The sequence below is a fragment of the Sander vitreus genome, chromosome 6 (assembly GCF_031162955.1).
Source record: "Sander vitreus isolate 19-12246 chromosome 6, sanVit1, whole genome shotgun sequence".
Taxonomy (NCBI): Eukaryota; Metazoa; Chordata; class Actinopteri; order Perciformes; family Percidae; genus Sander; species Sander vitreus.
This window is the reverse complement of record NC_135860.1, coordinates 14,826,833-14,846,156: the sequence shown is the minus strand read 5'-3', so window position 1 is coordinate 14,846,156 and position 19,324 is coordinate 14,826,833. Positions and strand designations below refer to the sequence as shown.

At 40.3% G+C, this 19,324-nt stretch overlaps 1 protein-coding gene across 1 annotated transcript in view; it reads left to right on the top strand.

Moving 5' to 3' along the window:
• The first annotated feature begins 328 nt into the window (after positions 1-328).
• adam22 (ADAM metallopeptidase domain 22) overlaps positions 329-19,324 on the top strand; it is a 53,765-nt gene continuing 34,769 nt past the window's right edge. Inside the window, exons 1-4 of the mRNA XM_078252944.1 lie at positions 329-572; positions 869-1,029; positions 4,425-4,501; positions 17,848-17,914. Coding sequence (XP_078109070.1) covers positions 476-572; positions 869-1,029; positions 4,425-4,501; positions 17,848-17,914 — 402 coding nt within the window. The 5' untranslated portion in view covers positions 329-475. The remainder of the gene's footprint in view (positions 573-868; positions 1,030-4,424; positions 4,502-17,847; positions 17,915-19,324) is intronic.

The window sequence follows — 19,324 nt, the reverse complement described above, 5'->3', positions numbered from 1 at the left end:
CTCATGGTGCTTATATAGCAGGCAGATTTGGGCAGGAATGGCGCTCCTGCAGCAATAACATGGAGGAAGCTGGAGGAGGCGGGCGTTGATACCATTCCAGTCGGCGGAAGGTCGGGCCCGAAGCTTTTGTCCATCCCGTCTCCACGGCTCGCTCATATTTATGCATTAGGCGTTTCTGCAGTGAGCCGCTGGATATTGATCTGTTTTAAGGAGGTGTCCCCGGTCCTCTCCTCCCTTCCATTTATCCCTCCCTCTCTCCCTCTCTCTCCTCCTCCGCTGATCCGCGGGTTCTCGGCGCGCTCAGACGCGCTCGGCGTTCAGACTCGTAAGGACCCCGATGGCCCCCAACCAGAGGTACTGCGCTAACCAGACGACAAGCCTCGACTTCAAGCTCCCCTAGCGAAGGCAGGACCCCGAGAGCCTGCTCCTGGAATACCGCATTGTTTTATAATTTTAAACAAAAGAGAGAGAGGTGATGATGCTGATGATGCGCCAGCGATGGTGGATTTCCCTTTTGTGCGTCTGTGGATTGATGCACGTCGGTCAGCAGAGCAGCCCTAATGCCCAAAATGGTAACTGATGTTATTTTGGATAGCCTATTACATTATTAGATTACATTATTATCGCGCAAACAAAGCGTTTAATCACTGTTAATATGCCTGTGTATGTTTGTTTTTTTGTATCATACCTTCGGCTACTTCATGGTCTCCATCTAAAATATGCATATAGCCGATAGCTGGTTCGTGTTATCAAAGGAAATGGGACCAATCGACATTTCAGATGGCGGTGTTTGTGATGAATGTGGCTCTGTATCACTTCTGTTTCCCGCAAGGCGGGTAACGAAATTGGTGTTTTCCTCTCTGTGCAGGAGACGCCTTGTCGAGCTTGAAGGCTCTTCGTGATGCAGGTAGGTTTGTCGGGAAGGAGGACACGGTGCCTCTTCGCCTGCTCTACGGCAGACACAACCACAGCCAGATCACAGAGGATGAGCTCAGCACCAGGGCTAAAGCCAGCCCCGGCTCCACACAGGTACACAGTGTTTACTAGTGTTGTCAGGATGGATGTGTGTGTGTGTGGGGCATGTTTATGTTTGCATTGATTCATCTCCTCCTCTGCCCTTGTCCTCAGAGGGGAAATTAATAATTGGTTAATTACAAGCAAAACACTTGAAACATTTAGACAGTAACAGGCCATGCAAACAGCTGACCATTATTGCTCTAAACTGATATAAAATATTCAGCTTAGTAATAGGTCCTACATTTTTACTCTGTCCACATTGCACATTTTCTGTAGGAAATCAGCTGTGTAGTCATCTGGCCAGGATAATTAATAATTTAGGGATAACTTGCATCTTGACTGTCCAGCTGGGCTGCTGTCCCAGCAGCTGCCTCACCTATACCAGCTCATGTCCCATTATGAAGCATTCTTCACTTTATTAAGACAAAAAAAAGTCACCCCAGGTTAACCGTTGAGCTTGATTGATACATATCTGAGTGGATGATATTATCAGCAGATTTCTGCTTATCACAGATATATCTGTATCCGTGTATATGGTGGCCGATATGTACCAAGAAATTGCAGTACAGGAAATGCTAAAAGCTTTAATTTTAAAATGCTAGAACACTATTTTAAAGGTAATAAAAAAAAAAAAAAAAGTCACCATTACATAGCCTGTCCACCAGGAGGCACTGAGGTTAAAGTATGGCCACAATTCTTTAATAACCAACTTTGAAGAATCCTTATTTTTGTTTTATCTATTGTGTTTAAGTTAAAGAACTTGGCTGATATACCATTATCAGATTATTTTAGCTCTCAAATAAATCAATATCAGTTGGCTGTAGGCTACTAGCTGAATATCTAAATATTTACTGTGATTATCTGCAAGAAAGAGGGATTGATTCCCAAGAAATACATTTTTTAAAATAAGGAAATACATACATATGCTACATACATACAAACATTTACAGTTATTATATGTTGTTCTGTTGCCAGTGTTTAGAACAAACAACCCCCTCTAGGCTTGTAGGTAAAGTAGACTATGCATGGGTTAAACTTGGTTTTGCACCAAGTTTGGACATTACCACCCACTAAATCCACAATGTAACAAAATTATGCTGAAAGCTATTGGTGATCATTGAAACCCAATGAACACAACAACCTAGTTTAACAAAAAGCTTACCAGAGTAATTTGGCCTTGTCTGTAATAATCAATACAGTGCAGTAATAATCGTAATCACTGTTACTGTGTTCACTGACTCAGTTCAGTGAAGCAGCATGTCTGCTGGGTTCATTTCAAGAGATGAGTCCATTAACATTGTGCAAACCTGTCATGCGTTTTTAATTTGTGCAGCTTAGTTTGTGTAGGCTAGCCTATTCAGGGCTCTGATCGTGGGGAGGGCTACAGATGGTAACAGGCAGGGAGGTGTTAACCCTTTGTCTCTCTCACACTTCAGACAGAACTGCAGCCTAATGGGTAAACGAGCTAACAGGAACCATCTGCCATCAGATATCATTTTAATGTTTTCTTTTTTGAAGCAGAGACTAACCTCCATCACAGGTCTGTCACGTAACAGTCTTTCACGGTCTTGTGAACTGGAGTTTAAAGCGAGACAAATTTCTGCAGAGCAAAGAAACATTTTTACTTTCTACACAGATTCTTCAGAATATTTGCTCAAACCATATCATATCATGCCTAAAACATCATATTTTTCCCGAGACAATTACCTTCTCTGGAGCCAGTCAGGATAAGTGTGTAATTCCTGAATTTACAGCTCAGGAGGTGCGTTTATTTTACTCTGAAAAAAATCATTGTGGCAGCTAATAAAATAACAGGCAATCAATAACAGCCTCAAAGTTTTAATAAAGCTATACAATATACATTGCAAGTGAGGAATAGATCTCAGGTAGGAGGAGGAGGAGACAGGTGTATCTTTGATTAGATTTTTGATGTTCTTTTTTTTTTTTTTTTATTCTCCAGAGAGTTGAATCTGGGCTGCAATTAGCCGTGATGTCACTTGCACAAAGCTTGATCAGTTATTTGGCTGTTTTTAGATCAACAGCCTAAAAACAAATCTGTCAAATAGTTCTGAAAATGTGTGATACACCGGAGGTTATTTATAGACTTCTGTTGCATTGCCTATTTTCAGTTTCAGACACAAACCGCTTCACCACTGAATGAGCAGTGGGGAGTTCAGCAAAGTGCTCATGTTGTTTTGGTGGAAAAACAAATGCTTCTTTAAGTGGAATCTGTGTGTGTTGGTTTACCTTCCTACCTCTCTGTCTGTGTGCAGTGCATTGATAGCACTTAGTCATAGTTTGACAGTCTTGAGTGGAAAGTCAGGCCTGCTATAACTCAGAAATCAATGTAAGAAGAGTCAGTGGTGGCCTCAGAATATTGGCCCGGCTCAGTCAAGCTGGGATATGCTTTCATTAAACACAATTACTGGTACCTCCTCCCATCATGGATCCAATCCGCCAGATTAGATTTCATCACAAGTGTGCCATGGAAAGGGATTGCCCTTTGTGTACACACACACACACACACACACACACACACACACACACACACACACCCTCTTACCCGCTCTTATATGCATTGACCATGCACAGACACACGCCTACAAACAATAGCGTCTGTGGTCAATGGGGACCTCACGGGCTAAGGTCGTCCTTGGGTGAGCACCAGGAGCATCTCCTCAAAATGGAAACAAAAAAACCACACGCAACCCTCCCCCCTCGTTGTCATGCGGTGTCCGGTCTGTAATGAAGGTAGCCCGCTGGCCGAGCCTGGGGGAGGGTGAGCTGTGTTTTAGCTGAGCTCTGGGACCCCCTGGACCTGCACCGGAATCATTGTGAGGAGTTTTCATTGATTCAAGGGCATGTAATGCGGCGCGTACCATGTGTCCAAAACTGGGAATGAATCAGAACCTCCTCGAGCCAAATCAACACAAACACAGCAGCACATGCAGTCAGACGAAGAAAGAGTATTTCTATGTTTGTGTACATGCGTCATTTCTGCCAGACAAAAATTTGGTTCAGTATAGGTTTAGGTATTTCAATGAATCCTTGGCTTTGTGAAACTGTTACAAAACCAGTCTGCTAATAAAGATAGAAATCAATGGTCATTGAGGTACAATAAAATGTGCATGTTTACTTAAGTGTGTATACAGTGTATGTATGTGTGTGGGTATTACATACACTGTATTTTTTTGTAGCATTGAAGTGTTATGTGAGATATTGAGAAGAAGACAGACCTTTATGTCATAATGAAAACAGTCTTATTCTTAGTGCTGAAAGACAATGCAGCCATCTGATGAGAATTGATTCTTGTATGTAATAATAAATTGAGCCATGAATATGATAATGGCTACCTTTTAATAATAGTAAATAACCTTTCTTCTCTGTTTTTTAAAAAAAATTTTTAGGTGAACCATGTGGCCCAAGCAAGCTTTCAAGTCGACACTTTTGGCAGAAAATTCATCTTGGATGTGGAACTGAACCAGTGAGTATTACATTATTAAATCTGTCTTTCTTTCTGGCTATCTATCTATTTTTCTATGTGTCTGTGGGTTAATGTCTTCATTGCAGATGTGTTAGAAGCTTATTTCCACACTTGCTTATTATTTTTAAATGCTGTGGCTTGGCTGACAATTGCAAACCATGTTTTTGAATGAATGAAGGTGGCTTAATTTCCATTTCCTAAATGTTTATGAAAGTGCCTAAACGTTCACTTGCTTGTTGAAGTGATCCCAGCAGGAGTCATATCATTCTCTGGGGTCTGAGCATCACTTTTGAGTAGAAATTTACATTGTGTTTTTGTTTAGTGTAAATCCCCAAGGACATATTGCACGTTAATGTAGTGCTGACTCCAGTATTTTAACTAAGGTCATTGTGGTTCTGCTGGACTGAGGTCATATTTTCCTGTTCTTTTAGTGCTGTTTATTGCCTGTTTTTGGGAATGCACTCATAAGACATAAATATCTAATGCTGGTATGTGCTGAAGTGGGCCATTGTGTGTGTGTGCGCGTGTGGGCATGCGTGTGTTAGAGGTTCCATCCTAATAGGAAGTGATTTACGGTAAAGGCTGGAGCACTGCCCCGTCAGACACTGATATTGATCACAGCACTGCTGATGGAAAGCGAGCAACTCACTCTCCTTATTTTCTCTCTCCCTCTTACCTTGTCTCTCGTTCTCTTTTAGCCTCCACCTCATACACTTCTTTTAAATCACTCTTTTTGACATCCTTTTCTCTAAACCTCTCCGTGTTTGTTTTGTTTCTGTTTCCATCTGTCACTCTTTAAGAACATGGCTTGTGTGTCTCATTAGCCCCCATACAGAAAGCCTACAGTGATGCTGCCTGCTCATCACAGTGGAAGTCTCTCCCCTACTGAGTGAAACGTTACATCACAGGAATTCCCACGTTTAGAGGTTATGTTTCTGTGAAGCCTACAGCTCACTGCGTGATGCATCAACCAGTGAGGAACAGAAATGTCTTCGCGCGCACACACACACACACACACACACACACACACACACACGCACACACACACACACACACACACACACACACACACACACACACACACACACACACACACACACACACACACACACACACACACACACGCACGCACAAGCTGTCACATATACACATACACTTTCATCAGCCCTTGGTTTGATCATGCCAAGTCATTATCCATGCGTGTAGTGAGCTTACGGCGTCCTTTTTCCAAATTTTCTTAACTGGATGTGGTGCAGAAAGGTCCATAAGAATGTCTGCTGAAAGGAAACACATCCTGTTTTAGCTTTCCAGAGAGTGAAGTTGCCTCCAACCAGACAGCTCTGGGCAACAGTTTGACATGTGTGGTTCTGAATAAGAATGAGAGGCTGATATCAGTGCAATAGAGCATTGGACTGTGTGACATTCATCGGTTTTCTCTAAAAAATCTTTGTACTTTTTGTAGGGCTGAAACAATAAGCCAATACTCAGCCAGTCATTTTTCAAACAAACAATATTATCAAACATTTCCTCGTTCCAGCTTCTCATGTGTGACAATTTTCTGCTTTTCTTTGTTTTATTTGATCATAAACTGAATCTTTTTAGATTTTGGACTGTTGGTTGGGGGAAAAACTAGCAATTTGTTAACACCACTTCAGCTTTAAGAAACTGTGGTGTTAAGTAATGAAATTATTAATTGATCAGTCAATTGATAGAAAATAAATCTGCAAGCAAAAAGGCCAAATATTTGGTGGTTTCAGCTTCTTAAATGTGAGTATTCACTGCTTTTCTTTGTTTGATATCATTGCAAATTGAATATGTTTGAGTTTTGGACTGTTGTTGGACAAAACAAGAAATTTGGGGCTCTGAGAAATTCAATTCAATTGAAAAACAATCAATAGATTAATTGATAATGAAAATAATCATTAGTTGGAGCCCTGTGTATATTGTTAAAGCGTAACTCTTGCCAAAATCAAGTCAAATGGCCTTTTGAATGGGAGTGCTAGGGGCACTTTTATGCTAGCCTCAAAATAGCTATTTTTAAGACACTAAGAAGGCTTGACACAACATGAAACTTTGCTCCTAGTATAGGCTCTACACCTTAACGAAAGCATTGACAACATTGTTTGTGTACACAGAGTTTACTAAGAAGAAAGGTTTTGAGCAACTGATATTGATACTTCGAGCAATGTTGTGTCGAGCCTTCTTAGTGTCTTAAAAATAGCTATTTTGAGGCTAGCATAAAAGTGCCCCTAGCACTCCCATTCAAAAGGCCATTTGACCGAAAAAAACATTTATATGGTAAATCTTAAAAGTGGCGATTCCGTCCAAAATATGGTTTTAAACAAAAGTTTGACTCGGGTACATTCACAAAAAGACCCTAGGTTGCATTTTGGCGAGAGTTACGCTTTAATTGGTATTGTTTAAAGTGTGGGAATGTTTTGTTTTTTGGCTTATAGTTGTTTGTCCCTCGCAGGGGAAGATCTCCAGTTTGTTTCCCTCTGTGTCTGAATGAGTAAACCCCAGATTCCTCCACTCTCATCTTCATCGTCCTCTACCGCACTCCTCTTTGAACTGATCCCCTGTTTGACAGCCACATTGTTTTTGTTTATAGATAGCTTTCATGCCAGACAGATTAAACCCAGTTGATGTGTGTGTGTGTGTGTGTGGGCGTAGGTGTGGGAGGTATTTTAGCTGAATGGGCCAACATTTGTTTTTTTGGACTCCAGTAACAAAACCTAATTCACTCATTTTGGTCAATGACTTGACTCTGCTGCTGTGCATTTTTCTGTGTTTAATTGTTGCCATGAGCAAACAAGAAAGGGGTGTTTTCAGCTTTAGTTGTCAGCTGTGTCTCTAGTGCTACAGTACATATTATTATTATTATTATTATTATTATTATTATTATTCTCGTCTCTGAGCAGCCGTTTCAGAGTCTTTTCCTCAAGCTAATGTTTAGCCATAGACTGTGAATAATAGGAGTGTAGGCGTTTGGTTATGAAGTCATATGTGTTGTGAATTTGAAGCACGTGCATTTTGGACACTGGATACTTGTATGTACATTTTCAGTCTAGTGTTCTTGAGTTCAGATGTGAATATTTTACTTGGTTTGTGTTGTCCCCACAGCAGCTCTATGGATGGTTGGACGGTTGGTCTACCACTTTGGTCCAGAGTGAAATATCTCAATAACTATGAGATAGATTTCCATCACATTTTGTACGGACATTCGTGGTCCCTGGAGGATGAATCATACTGACTTTGGTCTCTCAAGACTTTTGTTCTAGCACCATTATGAGGTGAAAATACTTTTTGTTCAATACTTTGTGTTATGACCAAACACCTAAAAGTATGACATTCTCATGAGCCTCAGCTGTATTTTGTGTTTAGCGCTAATTAGCTAATTTTAGCATGCTAACACACTAAACTAAGATGGGGAACATGGCATTCACCTGCCTAGCATGAGCATGTTAGTATGCTGATGCTAATAGACATTTCATTTTTAAGTGTCCACATATGTGTGTGTATATATATATATATATATATATATATATATATATATATATATATATATATATATATATTTGTTTTTTAATTTTCTTTTTAGATGTGACCTTTATTGTAGGTTTTCCTAACTTTAGACCATCCATCCATCCTGATTATCCTGTTCAGGGTTATGCAGGCTGCCTATCCCAGCATGCACTGCACAAGAGGCAGGGTAAACCAGAGACAGTTTAGAACTGAGATACCCCAACTCAGAATAATTTCTTGTATTTGTCTCACGTGAGCTCCCCCACTGCCACACGTCTTGAGGAGACTAGCGGCGGGTCCTGAGTGTATTGATTCCAAAGTGATTGTGAACACAGATTATGACTGATTATTTTGCCCCATAGTCACCAAAGTAAATATTGGACCCATTCTTCACAAGCTACATATCTCCTGAACATTATGACACTAAAAAGATGGACAAATCAGGAGAAAATCAACTTTGTTCGAGACCTGTTTCTGTAACAAACTCTCACACGATTTGGCAACAGATAAGCCAACGTCAACTAACGTTTGTGAACACCCTAACAAAACTAATTTCCGTAATGCCTAATATGTCTTTTAGCTGTGTAAATATCTAATGTTAGCAAAAGAAAATAATATATTATACAAATATAACTTTTCATCCATCCACATGACGTTCACTACACCTTCAAACGAGGCCACGCCCATTTAGGAGACAGGAAGTGTGTACTGTTTCAAACCATTGACGCAGTGTGTAATATGCTATTTTTAGTAATAGAGAATCTTTGGGTAAACCCTTGAGAGGATGCTATCCTATCACAAAACTTGTGGCATGTATGGTGAGAATAATCAAGTATATTAATGTGTAGTAGTTGTTAGCTCTTTCAGTTGCCAAATGCTGTATTGACACGAGTCACTCATCTGAAGTGTGAGAGTCTATAGAGAGGAGGTCAGGAGGGGGTTAGGGGGTCTTTATTCCCTCCTCCTTCTTTGTCTTCCTCTTGCTCCTCCATCTCAGCGGCCGGCTACAATTTGCCATTCATGGGACTAGAGTGAGCTGGAAATGTGCACAGGGTGGGGGGTTGTCTCTTTTTTTTAATCATCCTCACACACACACACACACACACCTCCACCCTTGATTGCCCCTACGTTCCACACCCATTCTCCATTCAGCCATGCCCCAACTACCCCTTCACCACGCCCCTCCCACCTGCTCTCGCTGAATAATAGATGGTGCTTTAAGATTAAAAAGAGTGTGTGTGTCGTCTCGTCCTGTTGGGCCTCAGGTGCAGAAGAGGCACATAAAGTGTTGTCCTAATTAGAGATAACAAGACTGAATCGAAAGAAATGAGGCTTGGACGGGAAAGCGAAGGATCAATACTCAATAAACGAAGAGAATTCGGCTAACTCTGTTTCTTTAATTTCACTCACTCTTGTTGGGGATTTTACAATTAGTTTAATACGTTTCAGATCACCTTTGAAAGTGCACTTACTTGCACCTTTTTGACTTAATACTTTGCATCTTCGCTTTCATTACACCATGCTGCTGCTGTGATAACTGGGGGTGTATCTTCAATGACACAGTGGCAGTGACCACACCTGTTATCTGTCAGTAAGAATGAATAGCCTCTTGTGTATTATATGAGCTCACAAAATGTTTGTGATGTTTACATGCATTGCTTTTCACCAAAATACATCACGTGTATCCTTGAGGCCTGACAAACGTGTAGAAAGCATTCCCTTCCTCATGCAACATTTACTAAGTTTTTTTGGAATATTTTAAACCAGGGGTCTTCAATGGTTTTTACGCCAAGGATCCCTTAACTGAAGGAAAGATGGAGCAGGGACCCCTTACTACATACATTGTATAAAATTAACTAGGCCCACAATAACATCTACGTAGGGCAGCCTAAAGCTATACATACCTTTTTTTTTTGCATAGAATCCTAAGCTATTAAAATAACCTAATAATTGTTGGCATGATTTTATAAATCATGTTTTATTGTTAAACATCCACATGTATGTGGATGGCTATCTTAGTGACTACCTTACCTATAGGCCAGTAAGCAGTGGGAATTTATAATATGTTGAATCATGTTAAGACTTTTTAAGTTTTGAAAAAACTTTCAAAAAATTAACAATAATTTGGTGGCCCCCCTGCATTGACTCTGAGGACCCCCTAAGCCAGTCATCTAAGCAGTTAATTTTGACAGCAAATTCTGATTTAGTCTTTTGAATAACACACCATTTAGTTTTAGTCTTATTTTAGTCATCTGAAATCATTTAGTCTAGTTTTAGTCGACTACATATCATAAGAGTTTTAGTCTTAGTCTAGTTTTAGTAGACCAAATATTAGCAGATTTTAGTCGACTAAATCTATCTCCAGAATTTTTGGTCATTGGAAGTATCCATCAGTCTGTTATGGAATGGTATTAAGGTTTGAATATGCAATACAGACACAGATTTAAGGGTCCGTCCTAGACCTAGCTCTGACATTTCTGTTGTTCATGAGACATGTCATTGCCCTCGGACCGGGTGCACTGCAAAACGTTAGCGTGTTGCTAACGAGCGAAGTCAACTGAAATCAGCCAAAGCTGTGTAACTAAGACTGTACAACTAAGTATAATGTAAACAACCTAACTGTTGTGAAAACCTCGAAACTGTGCAAAAGTTCTGCAAACTCGTCCTCCTGTGTAACTGCTGCTGCGTTTGTTTAGCTGTTGCGCCTGCATGTTCCGCGGCTTTTTAAAATGGCTCTGCTGCTTCCGCATAAATCAACCTACCCTCAAAGATTTGCTCTGATTGGATTTCTTCCCAACTTGTCCCACAAAAAAGAGTGGTTCTGATTGGATCTCTTCTCCATTCGTCCCTCCCTAACATTTTCGTCTCATTTTTATTTGTTGACTAAAGTGTCTGTTATATTTTGTCACAGTCTTCGTCATCATATCTGACTTTTTATTTAGTTTTTATTTAGTTTTCGTCTGTGAAAAAGGTTCGTTGACGAATATTTTTCGTCATAGTCTTCGTCAACAAAATTAACACTGCATCTAAGAGTCTCTTTAAATGAAATGAGTGGTATTTTTAGTTTGGGAACCCAGCCGACCAAAACATCTCCTCCTACTTGTTTTTGAGCAGCATAGTGGGAGGAGTCGTCGGCTCTAAAAGTATTTTTTACCCAACAATAATCTCTTGTTCACTTGCAAGATAAATACATTTATCAAAATGCCATTCAGCTGATGTCATGTTCATGTTGACTTCATGACTTTGTCTGACTTTGAGTGGACTATGGTCATTTAATCTCTAATATGTGTGTAGGTGTCTGGCTGCCTTGGACCGTGAAAGGTGCTGATGCTGTGGTGTTAGCCGTGCGTGTCCCTGTGCTGTGTGTGCGTGCATGTGTGTATTTATGTGTGTATTGCTTGTACATATGTACATGTGCATGCAACCTTAAATCTCCGCATATGATTTAACTCTCTCTTATGCCCCATTCCAAGATCATCTATCATCCACCCGTGTCTCGCTCCCTGCATCCTGACATTGCTACAACCCAATTCCACTCTTCTCCTCTTTTCCACCTCCATCTCTGTCTCTCCTCCTCCGTTACCAGGTCTGTAATTTATTGTAGAGAGGCGTGATCTGAGTTACTGCGGACTTAATGAGAAAAACACGTGTGTGTGTGTGTGTGTGTGTGTGTAAGAAATAGTTAAGGATGGAGAGAAAGAAGAGGACACAGAGAGAAAGATGTGTGGATGTCCTTCATGCATCCTTGGTGGGTGTGTTGAGTAAGTGCAGGAGATAGGGGGAGAGAGAGTGGTGTGTGTGTGTACCCTAAAAAGAAAATGGTCCCTGCTTCCTCTCCATCCCTATCTCTTACTTTCTTCTTCCTCTTCTCTCGCCTCAGGCACGGTCCTCTCTCGGATCTGTGTGTAGTTTGATCACACACACGCACACACTTTAGCGCATAGCTTTAGCTATCACATTGGGAATTGTTTGTGAGTGTGTCTATGAGAAAATGCAGTGCTCACAAACCGTATGTTATAGACTGTGTTTGCTAAGTGGCTCAGCGTCACATCCAGGACTGCGTACAGTATGTCCTGGTAATAAACAAGTTAGTTCATGTGTCTGTGTGTTTTGCAGATTTTCTGGTGTGTGTCAGGTGCAGGTAGGTGGGAGTACAGATTCATTTTATGTAGGTGAGCAAGGTTAATTTAGAAGAACAAATAGCAGCATGGTGCAGGCCCTGCAGGAGTTCTTTAGGCATTTTTGAAAACCGATAAACAGTGTTAACGTTAAATTAAAAGACGGGTTTATATTTTTAAAAGCTGTCTTAAAACAAAACTCCCATACCCATATGTATATCGAAGCAGTTTTTTTGTTGCTGCTTAATTCTTCTTGTTCATAATACCCATTAAGAGATCAGATCAAAGTTCATATGAGACCTCAGCAGTCTGAGGTAGTCAAATGAAGTGGTTATCATCCAAAGTAGTTTGAGTAAGAATTCTCCTGTTAGTGTTACTATCCCTCCATCGCAGCTCAGTAAGGAAACACTGTCCAGGGAAACAAAAAGATGGAATTGTCTAACTCAGACTGCTTAAATCTCAAATTATCTTCAACTGTTCTTTAAAATGCATTTTTGTACAGAACAGGACTGTGGATTTTGTTCCCCATCACTTACATTGGGATTGTGTCAGGATGGGATCTCTTCAAGACCAGTATGAACAGGAGGAAACAATAGCAACCAAAATCTGTAAAGCGTTGAATTACAGGCCTCCCCTTTAATGCTCCATCATTTTTTCTCCCCATCTCCTTATATTGCTTTTTTTCCTCCCCCTCTGTCTCTCCAACCCCTCTGTCCCCCCCTCTCTCTTCTGTCGAGCCGTCTTGACTCAGTATGGAGGATTAGTAGGAGCTGACTCTCGCTGAAGACAGGGACGGAAGAAAACACTGTTGTTCTCTCAGCAGGAAAAGATACTAATGCCTCTCTAAAGACTATTGTCTCTTATAGATTACTCATTTTCCTCTGTCATGCTGAATAAAATTCAATCGAGATGATTGTTTACTGTCAGAAGATTAACTATTTAACCACTGCACAAAGTCTGATGGAGTCAGTGGGTAGTTATCCACAAACACAATGATGTTCGGGCATAAAATAGAATAATCTTATCAGCTGAACATAAAAAATAAACAAGTCATGATTACTTGGGCTCAAGTGTACAGGGCTCCGAAAGTCTGTCTCTGTTGACCCTGTTTACGTGGCGTGGAGTTCACTAACAATCCACGTGTTGATACAGGTCTGCATGTTCCTTCGTGCCCAGAACATCCCGGCCACTGCATAATTCAGGAGTCAACTCTATTTATCTTGTATGTTGCATGCTACAGACCCAACTGCATAAGGGACCCACAATTGCAGAGAGCAGGAATATAAGCTCTCTGCTTGATTCTTGCTTTTTTGTTTGTTCCATAAGCATCACTATTTCTTGTTTGTGAGCGTCAGTATTCCCTTTGCAATAGTGTGCCGGTGGAATTGCATGTCCGATAAGTGATTGGAGAGTGAATGAATTATAGCTTGGAGACCTTTTAATGAGGCCTCAGTGGAAGGGGAGGGTGAGGCTAAAAGGAGAGAAGGGGGTGGTGGGCAGGTGAAAGCAGCTGCAGCTTTCCTCAAATAGAAACCTCCACCACCCTCTCTACTCTCCTTCAGTCCTTGTCACATCTTTATTTCTCTTATCAACCTTCCATCTTGCTGCACCCCCCTCCTTGTTTTCACCTGTGCACTTATCCCTTATCCTGACTCTTTCCTCAGCACTCCCCCATCCTCATTACGGACGCCTGACACAGCACATGTTCAGTCCTTTGTGTGGTGGTGCTCTTTTATTACCATAAAAAAAATCCATGTTTAGAGCAGAAGTCCATTTGATGACTACAGTGCTGCTTGTGTGCAGATGTGTGTGGATGTATGGATGCATCTGATTACATTTGCTTCATTTCTTTTGTTGTGTGCTTCTGCGTGTGTTTTGGGATGTTGGGTATATTAGGAAGAGTCTTTGAAAGCACCTAGATTGGCCTGCGTGAAAGCAACGAAAAGCCTGCTACCCCAACACTTCCGCTCAATCCTCTCTCTCTCTCTCTCTCTCTCTCTCTCTCTCTCTCTCTCACTCACTCACTCACACTCTCTCTCACACACACACACACACACACACACACACACACACAGGTCCTGCCAATCTGTCCTTTTGTGTTGTTTTTTTATCCCAGTGTCACGGTGGTGCCTGGCGACACAGATCGTGAGAGGAATTTTAGACCACATGGAAACTTGGTTTGTTTATGATTCACCTCAGGAGAAGAACTCAGTTGCCACAGCAGATGTCTAACAATATGCTTTTAAAAAGGATGAAGTTTGATGTCACTGACCGCCAGACGGACTCAGTGCACTCGCCTCTTCTCACTACTTCCTTCAGTTTTTTTACTTAATAAAGTTGAATAAGTCTTTTCAGAGCAACATTTTTTGCTAAAGCAGCATCAGTGGTCTTAGGTTTGTGTGTGTGTGTGTGTGTGTGTGTGTGTGTGTGTGTGTGTGTGCTAACTGACCTTGAAGTGTGGACCAAATACCTCGATACCGCAACGATATTGTAGCATTGACTATTGGTGCTTTCACAAAATATTAACACAATGAGATTTTTGATAAATAATCATCAGTAATGTGGATATAATGACTAAGTGGGTAAAGGCAAATAATAGAACAGTTACAACAGTCTGGTAAGTTCAGAAAATGACATCACTATGTAATGCAGCCTTTAAAACCAGGAAAAGACGACACTTATGCCATATTACGATATTACGATATCCAAAATCTAAGACGATATCTAGTCTCATATCATAATATCGATATAATATCGATATATTGCCCAGCTCTAGAGCAGACCATTTACAAAAGCAATGAGCTGAGAATGAGAGTAACAGACACGGAATGAGACACAAAATGAGCAGGAGATGTGGGTGCTGTTCGCTTCGTCTCTGTTGCAGCCACACATCTGGTCTGCACAGACACCTTTAGGTGCCAGATGCCACACAAATATGTCTGACATGAGGACCACTTGTGCCACCATACATTTGTTACTTTAAGATCTTGAATAGTGTAATTATGTGATCATTTATTACATTTATTAATATGCTTCTATTTCTGTGTATTCTTGTTAATGAAGTCCTCAGCTTGTTTTACAAACCACCTCCCTGATCATCATTTATGTTGAAAGTTTGCAGCATTTATGTCCACAGAGAGATCACATGCAAACAGCGCATGACTAAGTCTGTATTTCTGTCATTCTGTCAGGAGCATGCAAAGAGGTCGCTCACAGTTAGAATTTATACATATGTGTGTCTACTCATGATAACAGGAAGGGGGGGGAGTTCTCTACATTCGTGTGTGTGTCAGTGTGGGGGATGGGGTAGAAGCTGAGTTTGCGTCTTTGTCTGTCAGATAAATTATTTAAATCCTGCAACAATTAAAGCTGAATTCTGTTATCTGCGTCCTCCATTAGAGGCCCGTGTGTCTGCACTGCTGCCTCAGTATGCTCCTCAATTGCTCCCCCTGTCTGAGCTCAGCGTGGGGCCGGATAAAGATCACAAGCTTTGAATCTTAAACACACATCCCAGCACAACAAAGGCTAACGGCGCACGCCTGTGACCCAGGGACTCTAATGTACATACCGAACGCCTTCATCACAGGAGCATGTGAATATTTTGAAAGTCAATCTTTTTCATGCAAAAATGTTGATTGATGATGTTACTTGCATCTCATGAGTCATGGCGCATTTAATTTGCAGGATATTATGGACAGCCTGACGTGATGTGTAATCTGAGGTTCGAGGGTGTGATGTACAATGTGGGTTGCCTGTGTTACACATACAGGTTTTTTTCCCAAGGGAGAGCTTCATGCTGGTGCATTATGGGATATCTGTTAGGGCCATGATCTAGGGCTGTGCAATTAACCGAAATTTAATCGTGATTATGATTTCGGCGCCAATGATCGCAAAAATAGAATAATCAAGAAAAACTATTATTTAGCTCATTATGTTTTGCAAGTAAACTCTTGTTTACTTATTTTCTCTTGTGTTCTGTATTAAAAAATAAAGTTAAAATAGGAAAAGTATTAAGGCAAATTTCACAGTTGTATGTGTTTTTTTTTACTGTTGATTTATTTAAATTAAGTTTTTTAAGTTCAATAATTGCAACATCTTTCCAGAAGTCAACTAATCATGTTAAATTATAGAGATTTCAATATTGACCAAAATAATCGTGATTATGTTTTTTTCCATAATCAAGCAGACCTACCCTGATCTCTGGATTCACACCTTTTTAACTTTCACTGCCTTTTTCCTTTTTGGCAAAATAGAGTGATAAATTGGGCAGATGTTAGCAGTACATTTGACAAAAATCATGGGAAATACCCATTTGCTTTCTTGCTAAGAATTCAATGAGAAGATTAATATCACTCTCATGTCTGTATGCCAAATATGAAGCTAAAGCAGGCGGGCAGATAGTTAGCCTGTCTTACCTTAGCAAAAAGACTGCCCAAAAACAATTTTTTAAATTATTGATTAATCTGCCGATTATTTTCTAGATTATCATTTGGTCTATAAACTGTCAGAAAATAGTGAAAAATGTCCATCCCAGTTTCTCAAAGTCCAAGGTGATGTCTTTAGACGTCTGGTTTTGTCAGTCCAAAACCGAAACATATTCAGTTTAATATGATACAAAACAGAGATAAGCAGGAAATCTCCATATTTGAGGCTGAAAACAGCATTTTCTTCCATTTGTGCATGAAGAATTACTTTAACGATTAATCAGTTATCAAAATAGCTGCCGATTATTTTTCTGTCCATCGACTAATAAATTATCTTAATTAATGCAGTGACCTCACACTTTCACCCACATATCCTCCATCACTGTCTCCACAAACTGCTTCTGTGACACTGAAAAAGAAGCTAGGGTAAAAAGGTAAAAATTCATCCCACCTACTCGTCTGGAGTTGATAGATCTGATTGCGAGTGTACCTTAAAATGTTTAAGTTGCACATTTTAATGTAAATTCTTTCATTAAAATTCTTTCATGATGAACAGCAGTCTTGACATTGATTTAGTTTTGGAAAGTATTTCAAGGCTGCTGATTCAGCAAATGTAAACTAAGTTTAATCTGATGAAATGAGTTTGTTATGCTGATTGTACAGTTTGATTTTATTACTGCTATGTTCTTTGCAGTGTGTGTGTGTGTGTTTGTTTGTTTGTGTGGGTCACCTATTTGTTAGATAAGAGGCTAACACCTTTAACTGTAATATATTTTAAAATAGGCTTACGAAGGGACAAATTCCCATTCATATGCCGCATTCCTGAGTGTGTGTGTGTGTGTGTGTGTGTGTGGGTGGGGGGGGTGCTTTGTGTGCACTAAAGCTCATATATCTCTGTCTCAGATTGGGCCTGCAGTGTGTATCTCCGTTGGGATTCTTGGGTCCAGCTCTGCTGAGAAAGCACACACAGAATGATTTCCTCTTATTTATGCCACTCTTTCTTTTCCTTGCTCTCTCAATTTATTCCCTGTCTCTTTCCCATGTGCTTGAAGGCTGGATTTGTATAATTGTGTTTGTGTGAGTTTGTGTGCTGGAAATAGCCTTGTCCCTGTACGCTGGTCATAATTAGCCGGGCTGATGCTGTGAAGCTCTGTGCTGCCAAGACTGAATACAATCATCCTATATAATACAAGCACTCATGCATATCTGAGTGACACTTGAATGAAAATCACACATTTTCTAACTTTAATTCTCCTTTTTCTTTCCTCTCTGTTCCCAGTGATCTGCTGTCTTCAGGGTACGTGGAGAGGCATTTGTCAGAAAAAGGGAAGAGCATCGTCACCAATGTAAGATTCTGCAAATCATCTCTCCTCATGCTTACTCACACTTTTGTTTTTTACTAATTGCAGTTAGAATGAAAGCTACAGTGTTTTAATGGGAATTTGGTGGTCTTGACATTAAAACCCCATTTACCCCTAGTATTTCCATGCAATCTGTATCTGGTTATGTGGATATGGATAAAAAACATTTTAGCACAAGCTGTAAATGCATGCAGAAAATGCTATTGGATCAGCCAAACCACATCTGGAGGTGGTCTGGGTTTAATTATAAACAGATCTCAGCCAGGTCTAAATACAATCTTTACAGTTTAAACACATTATCAAAGCTGCTGTCCTCAAAATATTATTTATATCATCAATGACTATGTGTAATGTGGAAGTCGTCACTCGTAGTGAGAAACCCAGAGTGAATTATCACAGGACTCTGCAGTTCCCCTCAGTTCTTCAGAGCATTTTAACATCTTTGAGCTCATTGTTTTGGTTTTACGACACAGTTAGCAACTAGCTGGTGAGCAAACATAGTGGACCATTTAGCAGCTTAAGAGCCATATTGGGTTAGTGGAGACCGAAAGCAGGGCTTTTGAGAAGAGAGAATATTAGAATGGCATTTTTAAGTGGACAGAAACACAACTCCAAATGAATGCTGATGTTGATCCTTTTCTGCTGAATGTGTAAATAAGTGACTGCTTGCTAACACGTTCAGTACAAATACTTTATATGGAGATATTATTTAAATGTTGTGTCTAACCCAAGTGGACGACAAAATCAATTAATGCAGGTTTAGGAAAAACACCTCAAGTTGAAAGGTCCCCTGCTATGCACTTACTCCACTTTATCCTGCTATCTTAAGCAAGCCCAGCAAAAGGCTACAGAAAACCTCTGTAATTTTTTCAAAGGCATGGTGTATGTTTACCCGACTCTGCCGAATCCAAGACATGGAAGTGTGGCTGAATTGGCTCTACTAAACATTTGTTCTCAGCTGTATTTTGAACACTTGCAATTTCCTGCAGACCCCACAGGTTCTTCTCCCTCCCTGAGCCTTTTATTGGTTAATCAATGTGTTACTTTGCACATGCAGAGACAGCTCAGCCCATCCAGCCATCCATTCTTTGTTCATCTTAGATTCCATAAAACCAAAGTGGCCTAATCCTTCAATTTGCATGGAATTGAGATTGCTGTGATAATCCTCTGAAATCTGGACTTTAGATACAGTACAGGTCACCCACTGAGGCGTCATGATGTATCACATAAGTGGGGGGATCATAATGAATTTATTCAGCTAAGTAGCAGATTAGTGAGATATTAGATACTTTACAAAGAATGATCCACATTATTACACCACATATTGTGTGATACCGTCACTTGTAATTAAGGAACTTATTATAAAGCGATCTTTCTGTGAATTAATTCACCTTG